The 13819-nt window shown below is 37.3% G+C and overlaps 1 protein-coding gene across 2 annotated transcripts in view; it reads left to right on the top strand.

Annotated features, from left to right (window-relative positions):
- The first annotated feature begins 320 nt into the window (after nucleotides 1–320).
- The window catches only part of LOC108715014 (E-selectin), a 31243-nt gene continuing 17744 nt past the window's right edge, over nucleotides 321–13819 (top strand). For both annotated transcript variants that reach the window (XM_041561605.1, XM_041561607.1), the window contains exons 1-10: nucleotides 321–395; nucleotides 1540–1929; nucleotides 3919–4026; nucleotides 8855–9040; nucleotides 9243–9428; nucleotides 9994–10179; nucleotides 10708–10893; nucleotides 11243–11428; nucleotides 11783–11968; nucleotides 12526–12711. In XM_041561605.1, coding sequence (XP_041417539.1) covers nucleotides 359–395; nucleotides 1540–1929; nucleotides 3919–4026; nucleotides 8855–9040; nucleotides 9243–9428; nucleotides 9994–10179; nucleotides 10708–10893; nucleotides 11243–11428; nucleotides 11783–11968; nucleotides 12526–12711 — 1837 coding nt within the window. In that variant the 5' untranslated portion in view covers nucleotides 321–358. The remainder of the gene's footprint in view (nucleotides 396–1539; nucleotides 1930–3918; nucleotides 4027–8854; nucleotides 9041–9242; nucleotides 9429–9993; nucleotides 10180–10707; nucleotides 10894–11242; nucleotides 11429–11782; nucleotides 11969–12525; nucleotides 12712–13819) is intronic.

A 13819-nucleotide genomic window follows, 5' to 3' on the forward strand; every position in this document is an offset into this window, starting at 1 on the left:
TACAAAACTGCAGTGCTCTAACAGGCCCAGACTGAATTATATGAAAATATCAGCCTCTACGTGGAATATGTTTGCATAATTTAGATCACTGATTTATTTAGCAAAGAAATAAATAAAAGAAAACTAAACAAAACCTAAAGGACATAAAACAGGGTTCTTTTATGTAATATGTAATGTTATGGTAACAGAAAACCACCCTGCATTATTTAAGCTTATACTGTATTCCATGAAATTAAAACAAACCCAGGCATTTATGCTGATAGTATGAAGCCTAACAAAAGATTGAGTTCTAATTCAGTATTCCAACTTCTAGGAGTCACCTACAGTCAGCATATTTGAAGACCACAGTGGTTGCCGAATGAAACGGTTTCTCTGGTTTGCTGCTGTTACATGTGGTAGGATTTCTGAAGCCTTCTTCTTTCTTTGCTCAGATGATGTAACCTAAGTATGTTGCATAATGTTACTTAATGAGCTTGTGAAACAGAGGTCAAATAGAATAACAAGAATGTTTCCTATAAGGAGGAGTTTTGTACTTGAACGTAACCCTTACAGGATTAGGTTGAATAATAATAATAGTGATCCTAGGCTGCTTACTTTCACTCATAAGATGTAACATTAGCTAACTCTACGGGGCAGATTTATCAAAGGTCAAAGTGAAAATTCAAATTAAAAAATTCAAATTTCAAGCTAATTTTTTCTATTCGAATTTGAAAAAAATGTAGTCTCTTTAAAAATGCGTCTTCTACCATTCGCCATCTAAATGGGCACTATTATTAAGGCAAGCCTTGTATCATCTCAGAATCTTGTTTGTGCACCAGAATGGGGGACCTGATGTCCATCCCCATGCACTGGCTACACAATTAAACGGTAAAGAGAAAGAGGGAAAGTGTGAATAGCAGTAACATCTAGGAAGTGCTGAATGGAAAGTGAAAGTAATTGTCTGCCCCGCCTCTATGCCCAGAGCATTAAGGAGGGGCAGACAATATTTGATTGACAGCTGAGCTTTTTAAATGAGCTTTTTAAATGATTTAATAACAAAAAATTGAAATTGGATTTCATGTTTAATTTGAAAAGGACTTTTATTATATAGCTATTTGTGTCTGGGTGACAGGTCCACTTTAATGATTTTTAAAGGTTTTTCAAATTGATAAGCTTTCTTGATAGGTACAGTATAAAAATGTTTAAACAGAAGTAACATTTAAAGTTTAACATTTAAAGTTTACTTTTTAAAATTGAAAATTTCTTTATTTCTGAGGAACAATCTGAAAACAAGTGAACTGAAAAAGTGGATGGAAGGTGAACAGCCCCATTAACACTTCTCCCTAATTAAATTGCACACTTTGCTTGTGTTGTGAAATCCTACAGATATAGTCTGAAAAAAAGAAAGCAATAAATACATTGTGCGGTAGTGCTGATTGATTGTGGTTGTCATGCATGTACTGTGTTGGAGTTGTTTTGTTAATCAAAAAATTTGTTCTGTACGCTATTGCTGAAGTGTAAAAGGTGATCAATGATTATGTATTTTCTGGTTATATTCAGGACTTTTTACCGGTACCAAGGTATCTGCATGGTCATATCATTATAATACTCAGTTAACAACATGGGATGCAGCTCGTACCTGGTGCCAAACCCATTTTATTGATATGGTTGCCATCCAGAACAAAGTAGAAAATGACTATTTGAATGAAATAATTCCTTTTAATCAAGCATACTACTGGATAGGGATTCGAAAAATAAATGGTATCTGGACTAGAGTAATGACCAACAAAGCCATCACAAAAGAGGAAAATTGGGCAACAGGAGAACCAAATAGTGTTGGAAAATTTCCAGAAGACTGTGTGGAGATCTACATAAAGAGGGATAAAGACAGTGGAAAATGGAATAATGAACAGTGTGGCACAAAGAAGAAAATAGCACTGTGTTACCAAGGTACTTCTTTTCTTTTGTGTTTCTAAAGTACTCAGGGCAAAGTGGGGGAAGAGGGTTTAGTACATTTCATCATGTTGCTTGAAAATTGGAGGAACGGCAATCAAAAATGAATTGTTGAAATTCTTACAGACAACTTAGCTCAACTGCTTTATTAAATAGTAAGCCTGTTTCCAGTGGCGTAACTAGATGTTACTGGGCCCCACAGCAAATTCATTTTATGGCCCCCAACATAACCACAAGTTGCCCTTTTTTACCAATATATATTGAAATTGCTCATTAATTAGGGCCTCATGGGGCCCCTATACCTCCTGGGCCCCCCTGCAGCCGCAGGGTCTGCTTCCTCTGTAGTTACGCCCCTGCCTGTTTCACTTGGGACACTACCATCCCCAACCTCGTTGGGAATGCTTGAAGTTCATAATTACTCATAATTCCTACCCCTTAGTCAGACTATTTTATCTCATTTACAATTTACAATGCTAATTTTAACAATTGTAGTTGCCCCAGCAATTAAGATTTGATCAATATACTTTCAGGTAGGAAATTAAAGCAAATATCTAAATGGCTGCTCTGGGCAACTACACTGGTATAATTTAGCATTTTAAATCAGCCCCATTGTCTTTCCTCGGATTGTAATGGGTCATAGAGCTGAAACACCCATACAAAGAATCGAATGTGAGTAAAGCCGAGGTCACACAAAATAATACTTTAAAAAAACATTTCAGTTAACATTCAACAAAACTTACGGTAATCATACACATAAGTAGAAACTTCTTCAAACACTGAGATCACACCCATCTAAAGAATAGCCTTCATATATATATATAATAAAAGGCACTACGTTTGCCCAGGAGCAGTAACCCACAGTAGCCAATTAAATGTTTGCTATTAAACAGGTGACCAGTAAATGCTACCAGTTGATTGTTACTGCTCTTGGGTAAATTAATGCCTTTTATTACATAACCCCATAATTAATATTAGAGCCCTACAGAAATCACTGTATTGTAAAGGTATAAGATTTAGTTGCTATATTGATAACACAAGAAATGTTTACTTCTCTGTATATTCTATTGCTACATTTTGTCTGTTTATTATTGATATTACCTTTATCTTGTACGTTGTATCCTGCTTTGGTTCGGCTTGTCTGTTATGATGCTTTTCCTCAAATGAAAAAAAAGGTATAAGATCTGTTATCTTTGCATGCCCAAATCTAAGATGCACCCTAGGCTACACACTCACAATAAGCTGGTGTGCAGAGGGAGTGGGTTGACAAGTTGGAGCTGACGAGTGAATGACAGTAGTATCTGGCTTTGTAGAAAGAATACAAAGGCTCAAGCCTAGGGCAGCAAAATTCTAGGGGTGGCAAAATTCTAGGTTCGGCATGTCACCCAGCTAAATCTGCTCCCTAACTACTGTACATACTGGGTAGCGTGAAGGAGGTTTTGACAGCCGTGCATACATTCCCAGAACCAGCAGAGGAGAAAGTGTGTTTGCATTTGAGGGGGGCAGGGGAGTGGGCAGACACTGGCCGATCTAGCGGCAACACAGATACAAATCTGGCCCTGGGACTGTTAGACATGATATTTAACTACTAAAGGACCCTTACCAGAAAACTCCATGGCCCCAAACATGCCAAATAATTAATCCAATGCCTATGTTACTTATAACACAAGAAGAAGAATAAGAAAATAGAAAATCCCACACACCTGTAGTTTACTTATGCACAAAAAATTGCTCCACCCCCATCAGCATCTTTAAAACCTGATATGAAAGGCAAGTGCCATGGGTCACCTTGCACAACCTTTGTTGCTTTCCATTTATGTCAATGGGGAATGATCTGATACAGGTAGCAGTAGTTGGGGCAATGAAAAATAAAATCTCCCTTTTCCTAGGTTGCAGAATCTATGTTTTTGGGCTATTTTTTTATTGGCTTGTAAGTACTGCAACTGTAACTGGAGTAAAATAAATGAAAATGATTGTTATATCTTTTAGCCAGCTGCAACACTACATCCTGCAGTCAGCATGGAGACTGTGAAGAGGCTATAGGCAACTATAACTGTACCTGCCACGCAGGATTCTTTGGACCAGATTGTGAACATGGTTGGTGCTGGTTTTAATGTGTATAGGGCCAGATTCAGTTTGACGAGAAAAAGCCTATCTCATGGTTTATTTACATTTATAGGAATATCTGGTCAGAAATAGAAAATAAATTGTATGTAGGTAAATAGGCTGCTCATTTATTACCACAAAGTACTTGAAGCATCTTCAAGCACTTTACGATTTCCATGGAAAAAGAATCATAAGGGGTTAATTTGTTATTGGATGGAGAATGTTGAGATACATTTTCATTAATACCACTTTAAGGAGGGCAAGTTTGCGGATTCACAATATTTTGCAGACTTTTGTTTATGCCATTATATGTATTAACGAATATGTCGAAAAATAATCCAAAAGAAAATGTAAAAACAGAATCAATAAAGACCAATCCAAATAGATTTGCTACCTGCTTGAGTAGGATCCCAGTGAAATGAATAAAGTCGGCATTCATGTATTTATAGTATATGGGAGAAATGTAATTAAAAGTCGCAGGCGTTATTTAAAATGGTGTGCATTTTCGCTAAGCAAAGGTTTAGCGTTAACACCTGCTCTGGAGTTTCGTTAAATATTTTGTTGCAAAAAAAGGTTCTGCAATTGAGAAATTTTATTACATCCACTGCGAAACTTCACAAAAACTATTTGGGTGCAAACTTTGCAATTAAGTGGTTGAGGTTTTTAATCAGTCATAAAAGTTGCAAACATGGTTGCTAACGTTCGTAAGCATCTTTGCTCAGGTTTTTTTGAGCTAGTGAAACATATTACATTCCCCCTTAAGTCTAATATATGCTGCACCACAAAGCTTACGAAACAGCTCTGTCACTGCTGTGAACAGAGAGACCAATATCAGCTTAACCTGTGAGAAACAAACATATAAAGCAAATGGCAGGACATAGAAGGGCAAGGAAGTCAAATAAAATGTCAGGAAGTAGATATTCCCACTTGAGTTGGATGGAATACATTCAGGAAGGTAAGTGCATATCAAAATAAACTTGTACTCTCACTGGCTCTGTTTTTGAACTACAGGATGTGTAATAAGTGTTCCTCTAGAATTTTGTCAGGGTGTGGGTAGGATTTTATCTAAATAATATAAAAACAATGTTTACTTAGTGCACTTTATATCCGTGCTACTTTCCCCTTATCTCTGGTGGGAAATGGTTTAAAACCTCCCATGATTTTCGAAAGGGCTGCGCTTCTGTATATCTTTGTGTGTGCAAGATCTCTAAGATATATATACTGTATAAAATAGTTTGCATGCAAACCACAGAACACGTTTTCCTCTTTATGTTCTGTAAATCTGGAAATGCTATTAAAAAGCATACTTAATCTCTAATCTATAATCTATAATCTAATCTCTAATAATATCATACCACCTTAAAGCGCATGTAAAGGCAAAAAAATAAAACCCAATTTTTACTTTCTTTAATGAAAAAGAACCCTATCTCCAATATACTTTGATTAAAAAATGTGTACTGTTTTTATAAGAAACCTGACTGTATGCAGTCACATTCCCCCTTTATTTACTGCTGTGGATAGGAATTGTCAGGTGGTCCCTAACTGCTGGACAGGGAAACAATCATACTTATGAACAGCAGGGGAAGCCCCCACTTACTTCCCAACCATGCAGAACTCAAGCAGCTTTGTTTATGACGATCCCTAAGCAGCTTAGTCTTAGTCTTTTAACCAGAAAGATAGGCCCAGGTTTGATTGTGTCCACAGATCCCAGCCGGCTCCCACTTGTATCCCTTCAAGTCCGCAAATTCTGTTACTAAAATAAAAGAGCCAGCGCCAGAGGCACGGGAGACAGACAAACAGGCAAATAGGGTAATATCGTTTTGCAATGTTGCCACCTCTTGTGTAGGGAACAGTTCGCTTGTTACACCATATATGTGTGACCTTCCTTTACTGTCAACCTTCACCAAAAAGGGTTAAAAAGGACTCTCCTCAAGAGCTTGTTTAGGTGGGTACTCACAAACAAATAATATCAGCTTGCACGTAAAATCTGGAGCGTTTCCCTTCGTGTAGACTGTAGATCAACAAATAGCAGCAAATAGTGTAAAAAACTTTTTAATAATTGTAAAACAAGATTAAAATGCACTCACATGGCAATGGTTAAAATAGAGCATATCTATGCACCGTCCAACTGGAGGCCCCCCTGATTGCACCAGTCCACAGCAACAAGTCCCAAGATGATCGGGCTTGGGAAAACGAATATAAGAATGTTTTCGTTCGTTCCTTGTATGTGATGGTTGTTTGCATTCGTTCCTCGTGTGCAATACTCGGCGCCTACCAGTGACGTCACCTGCCTTACGCGTTTCGTCTTGCGACTTCCTCAGAGGCTCGGTCTTAGTCTTGCAAAGATGTTTAACAAAGTTACAAGATGGTGACCCCCTGTAGCCAACTTTGAAAGCATAAATTATTTGTTTGATTAGGCTTGTGGTGCAGTAAGTTCATGTTTATATTTAGTTAACAAAATACAGCATTTCTAGCCTTATTCTATTTTAGATTTTACATGCCCTTTAATCAAAATTTACAAACAGTGCACTTACTTGGAGATTTCTCAAAAAATACAACACACACAAGGATTACAAGTAAGAAGACTAATTAATAGTTTAATTGAGGGGAAACTTAATGATCTTATACTGGTATGGGATCTTTTATGCAGAAACCTCAGTTGCAGAATGTTCTGAACTATGGGAAGGCCATCTCTCATAGAGCCTATTTTAAGCAAACAATAATAAAACAGTACCTTGTACTGTACTCGATAGTAACTAAATCAATATGGGTGGCAAAACAATCCTATTGTCTTTGTTTTATATTTAAATTTTTTTTGCAGAATTATGGGAAAACCCGTTACCAAGAAAACCCCCTCCATAACTACTATACTCTTTAATAATGGCTAAAGGTGGCCAGATTCGCCATATCTGCCTGTCTAATGGACCCTCTGACAGGCCTGCCCAAAAGAACAGGTGTTTAAAAATTCCATTGGGGCAAGGACTGCATCAGTGCATTGATGTGGCCCTCGCAACAGCCACCTGCATTTGCTGTTATTGTGATCAGGGAAAGATCTGCATATTTGCAACCTCATCAAACAAATGGATCTTTTAGTGCATGGCCATCTTAGGTAAAAACAGTTTGAACTTGAACATGATGGACTTGTAATTTTCCAACATGACATATATGGTCATGTATTATTATTATTTTACATATTTAAAAAGTACCAACATAATCCACAGTGCTTTACAATAAATGGGTGTAGTCATTGTGCATACAGATTTCCTGCAAAAAAAACCAAATAGTAACCAATACAAGAGGTAAAGATTGCCCTGCCTCAAAGAGCTTACTATACATCATTCACTTAGGAATTATAATAAAGATGAAATATTTATTAAAAAGATTGAAACTAGAACTTGCGTTGAAGGACTTCTAAATTATCAGACAGCGTGCATTATAATCAAATGCCTTATATTCAACAAATATATGTTTGTTTGCAAAATCAGTGAAATTTTCTTTACATTTTGCTTAGGTCTCATTTAGACACCAAATACTTTTTTGTTTGTAACATGAGTGCAACGTATAGGGGTTTTGCTGAACAAACTTTTTACATTTTATTCTAATCATGAATAAAAGGGAAAGGAAACTATGCCATGTTTCTAAAGTCTTGTCCCTTTCAAGACAGATAATTAGAATACCAGTGCACATACAATCACCCTTCATAGTAGATTCTGATAATCTGTACATGGTAATCTTATTATCTGCCTCAAAATGCAAAAAAGGAGGGTTGTGGGAGCACTCCAAGGCTAAGTAAAAATATATTTAAATACAATGGAAGTGCTACTAATCTGCCCAAATTAACTAAAAACACAGAGAAAAAGAAGGGGGATTGACCAATTCCCCCTTCTTTTTCTTGATGTTTTAAATTATCTGCCTCACAAGGACCAAACATGGAGTATATTTTATTTCCCCATTTGCCCTGCTTAGCTAAGAAATTAATTAAAAACATAGATTTTTCATGATTAAAACAATAGTCAAAAAGTTTGTTCATCACAAGCCCTATTCAATAATAATTGTTGATCAAATGGGTATACTGGCCTTTAATTTTCATATGCAAATTAGCTATTTCACAAAAAAAGCTAACTAGAAAATATTGACCCCCATTCATTGTCCAGTGGTCTAAAATGTGATTTTAGGTTAAGTTTGGCAAGGTACTCAGATTAGAGAGGGCTTGAATACAAAGATAGCTAGACTAAAAATAAATGTTTAGCTTTACAGAGCATTGTTTTTTAGATGGGGTCAGTGGTCCCCATTTGAAAGCTGAAAAGAGTAAAAAAAGGAAGGCAAATAATTAAAAAACTCCAATAATGAAGACTAAATGAAATGTTGCATAGAAATTACAATTCTATAATATACTAAAAGTTGAAAGGTGACCCACCCCTTTAAAACCAGGTGCCTCTTTGTTTCATAAGTAAAACCAAATTGCGGCAGTAGAAAGTAAAATACAATGAAAGAAGTTGGAGCACAAACAATAATAATTGGGGATTTTATAGCTTGGGATATAAAAAGATAACTGGCTCAGGTTAGGATCCAGATACTTGTTCTTTGTGGGAGGATAGTGGGGAAGTAAGCCCCTATTTTTGTGGTTCAGCCTTTTGAGAACACTGAGAAGTATCATAGCCAAGCTCTGAGCATAGGCATGTTAAACATAATATAAAGTTTACTTGGAATGTGCCAGAAAACAAGGAAAGCAGAGTATAAACTGGTTTGTACAATGGTCACATAATGAGAGAAGATCTATTTCCATGGTTGCTCTTAATAATTTACTGTTTCCTCTTAGCCATCACATGTGAGCCACTCCAGAGTCCTTCCCGTGGATGGATGAACTGTACCCATGAGTTTGGAGTCTCCAGATACAATTCCTCCTGCAATTTCACTTGCAAAGATGGTTTTCTGCTGAATGGTTCAAGGTCCATGTTCTGCAACTCTTCCGGTGACTGGACACAGGCAGTACCTACTTGCACAGGTAACTACCCTCTACACAGGCAAAACTTTTGCCCCCTATGAATTAAGGTAAATTTGAGAGCATTAATAACACTATGATTGACTATATTGAAAAGCCACTATTTCTCATGATATACGTCCATAAACTAGTTTGTACAATGACCAAATAATGACAAAAGATCTGTTTTCATTATTGATCTTACTAATTTACTGTTTCCTCTTAGCCATCACATGTGAGCCACTCCAGAGTCCTTCCCATGGCTGGATGAACTGTACCCATGAGTTTGGAGTCTTCAGATACAATTCCTCCTGCATCTTCTTTTGCACAGATGGTTTTCGGCTTAATGGTTCAAAGACCATGTTCTGCAACTCGTCCAGTGACTGGACACAGGCAGTACCTACTTGCACAGGTGTTACTGGGTTAACCTACAATTTTAGTCTTGTATAAACACTGGGAACATAAATTATAACTGTTTTTCTCTTTACTGTTATTTTTTCATCATTACTCTGAGACTCCAGGGTGGTTTTAGTTAAAGTCTAGGGTTTGATTCAACTTTGAATCTAAAGTGAATTGAAGGGGTAGGGCATAAACAAATATACATGATGCCTTTCTACCATCGAAGCTGGGCCCACCATTGGAAAAGAATGTCAAGAGTGCGCCACAGTTAGATAGTGGCTTGTTGGGAGGAGGAAGGGGAGGAAAGCCCCCATGACACCTCTGCTGATGTTGTGGCAAGGCTGACGGTTAAATGCTGTACCCCTATGTAGAGAGAATCAGCTGACTGCTAAATATACCCATTGAGACCCAGTCTGATAGTCTTCTGAAAAAGAGGTGCTCAAATTTCATAAGTATTATAGCCAAGCTACAAATACATTTTTCATGATATACATATGTAAACTGGTTTGTACAATTGCCACATAATTACAGAAGATCTTTTTCATTCTTGTTCTTACTAATTTACTGTTTTCTCTTAGCCATCACATGTGAGCCACTACAGAGTCCTTCCCATGGCTGGATGAACTGTGCCCATGAGTTTGGAGACTTCAGATATAATTCCTCCTGCAACTTCTCTTGCACAGATGGTTTTCGGCTGAATGGTACAAAGTCCATGTTCTGCAACTCTTCCGGTGACTGGACACAGGCAGTACCTACTTGCACAGGTGTTACTGGGTTAACCTACAATTTTAGTCTTGTATAAACACTGGGAACATCTATTATAACTGTGTTTCTCTTTATTATATTTTTTTATCATTACTCAGAGACTGCAGGGTGGTTTTAGTTAAAGTCTAGGGTTTGATTCAACTTTTAATCTAATGTGAATTGAAGGGGGTGGACGCAGCAGGGGTCACTATTTAATAAGGATGCCAAGAAGGCTCCATAGTTAGATAGTAGCTCGTTGGGAAGAGGAAGGGAAGGAAAGCCCCCATGACACTTCCACTGATGTTTTGGCAAGACTGACAGTTAAATGTTGTACCCCTATGTATAGGGGATCAGCTGAGTGCTAAACATACCTGTTGAGAGTCTGATAGTCTTCTGAAAAAGAGGTGCTCAAATTTCACAAGTATTATAGCCAAGCTCTGAATATATTTCTCATGATATACATCCATAAACTGGTTTGTACAATGGCCACATAATGACAAAAGATCTGTTTTCATTATTGTTCTTATTAATTTACTTTTTTCTCTTAGCTATCACATGTGATCCACTCCAGAGTCCTTCCCATGGCTGGACGAACTGTACCCATGAGTTTGGAGTCTTCAGATATAATTCCTCCTGCAACTTCTCTTGCACAGATGGTTTTCAGTTAAATGGTTCAAGGTCCATGTTCTGCAACTCTTCTGGTGATTGGACACAGGCAGTACCTACCTGCACAGGTAACTACCCTCTACAATACACAGGCAAAACTTTTGGCCCCTATGAATTCCGGTAGATTTGACAGCACTAATATCAGCATGATTGACAATATTGAAACGCCACTATACCGTAATTTTTAATCTGGATTTTTATTCTTTAAATAATAATAACTACATTTATACTTATTTGATGATGCCTGTATTTCGCCTAAAGTATTACTGGGTTAACCTACAGTTTTAGCCTTATTATAGCCAAGCTCTGATAATATTATTCATGATATACGTCTATAAACTGCATTGTACAATGGCCACATAATGACAGAAGATCTGTTTTCATTATTGTTCTTATTAATCTTCTGTTTCCTCTTAGCCATCACATGTGAGCCACTCCAGAGTCCTTCCCATGGCTGGATGAACTGTGCCCATGAGTTTGGAGACTTCAGATATAATTCCTCCTGCAACTTCTCTTGCACAGATGGTTTTCGGCTGAATGGTTCAAAGTCCATGTTCTGCAACTCTTCCGGAGATTGGACACAGGCAGTACCTACTTGCACAGGTAACTACCCTCTACACAGGCAAAACTTTTGGCCCCTATGAAATCTGGTACATTTGACAGCATTAATAACACTATGATTGACAATATTGAAAGGCTACTATACCATCATTTTTATTCTAGATTTTTATTCTTGAAATTATAATAACTAAAGTTATACTTATTTGATGATGCTTGTATTTCCCCAAAGTTTCTTCTAAAGTATTACTGGGTTAACCTACAGTTTTAGCCTTATTATAGCCAAGCTCTGAATATATTATTCATGATATACGTCTATAAACTGGTTTTTACAATGGCCACATAATGACAGAAGATCTGTTTTCATTATTGGTTTACAAATTTACTATTTCCTCTTAGCCATCACATGTGAGCCACTCCAGAGTCCTTCCCATGGCTGGATGAACTGTGCCCATGACTTTGGAGTCTTCAGATATAATTCCTCCTGCAGCTTCTCTTGCACAGATGGTTTTCTGCTGAATGGTTCAAAGTCCATGTTCTGCAACTCTTCCGGTGCCTGGACACAGGCAGTACCTACTTGCACAGGTGTTAACCTACAATTTTAGCCTTGCATAAACACTGGGAACATCTATTACAACTGTGTCTCTCTTTATTGTTATTTTTTTACTTTTAATCTGAGACTCCAGGCTGGTTTTAGTTAAAGTCCAGGGTTTGATTCAACTTTGAATCTAAAGTGAATTAAAGGGGGTGGACCATAAACAAAGATTCATGATACCTTTCTACCTCTAAAGCTGGGGCCACCATTGGAAAAGGATGCCAAGAGTGCTCCACAGTGAGATAGTGGCTCCTTGGGAGGAAGAAGGAAAGGAACGCCCCCATGACACCTCTGCTAATGTTGTGGCAAGGCTGATGGTTAAATTCTGTACCCTATGTAAAGGGGATCAGCTGAGTGCAAAAATACCTATTGAGACTCAGTCTGATAGTCTTCTGAAAAAGAGATGGTTAAATTTCACAAGTATTATAGCCAAGCTCCGAATATATTTTTCATGATATACATCTATAAACTAGTTTGTACAATACCCATATAATTACAGAAGATCTGTTTTCATTATGGATCTTACTAATTTACTGTTTCCTCTTAGCCATCACATGTGAGCCACTCCAGAGTCCTTCCCATGGCTGGAGGAACTGTACCCATGAATTTGGAGACTTCAGATACAATTCCTCCTGTGACTTCTCTTGCACAGATGGTTTTCTGCTGAATGGTTCAAGGTCCATGTTCTGCAACTCTTCCGGTGATTGGACACAGGCAGTACCTACTTGCACAGGTAACTACCCTCTACAATACACAGGCAAAACGTTTGACCCCTATTAATTCCAGTAAATTTGACAGCATTGATAACATTTATAACATTATGACACATTATGACAATATTGAAAGGCCACTATACCCTAATTTTTATTCTTGAAATAATAAGAACTAAATTTATACTTATTTGATGATGTCTGTATATCCGCTAAGTTTCCTCTAAAGTACCACTGGGTTTGCCTAGCCTTATAAACATTTGTAACATCTATTATACTATTACCGTGTCTCTCTTGTTTTTTTCTTTATTCTGAAACGCTAGGGTGGTTTTAGTTAAAGTTTATAGTTTTCAGAGTTTTTCTAAAGATTCAACTTTGAATGTAAATTAAAATTGAAGAGGGGCAGGACCACAAACAAAAATACATGATGCCTTTCTGTCTCTGGGGTTGGGGTCACAAACGGATTAGGATGCCCAGGGTTAGTAGTTAACTGACTTACAGGTTAGAGAGATAAACAAGAGGAAGTTGTGTTCTGGCTATTTCATTAGACATCCATTTACTCCAGCTTTTATAGATTGCATTTTTAGTCAACTCACTACTTTTCACTATACCTCTTCTTTCTCCTGCAATCCTATCTTATAAATTAATATCAGCATCCTCCCTTGCAGGTGCCATTACCAATTGTCTTCGCTCACTTAGCAAGATAGAAGGCTTTTGGCTTACGTTATCATAGCAACCGCTTGAATTGGTTGCTATTGGTGCAAGATGAAGGGAGGCCAGGCATTGCAAGGGTCACTGTGTGGGAATAAATCTCATTTATGCACATGGGTTGGTTTGATTTTGTAACTAGAACACATGCTCATGGTCTTGGTCTTAACTTAATTTCTTTCATGAACTCAGCATTTATTTCTAAAGTGAGGATTTTAAGCAGCTAAATGGACAGAAATGGCTTCCCTTGCCATGATAAAATAAAAAAATAAACTGAATATGACAAGTCAACTGCAATTGGCATTATACAGTATAATCAGGCTTTGGTTGATCGAAATGCAATGTAATTAGAATGTATCCTCTATTATGGTGGCAGAAAATGAAATGGGTGAATGGGTTATTTACAGTATACTTTGCAAGAAA

This window comes from Xenopus laevis, chromosome 4S, assembly GCF_017654675.1.
Source record: "Xenopus laevis strain J_2021 chromosome 4S, Xenopus_laevis_v10.1, whole genome shotgun sequence".
Taxonomy (NCBI): domain Eukaryota; kingdom Metazoa; phylum Chordata; class Amphibia; order Anura; family Pipidae; genus Xenopus; species Xenopus laevis.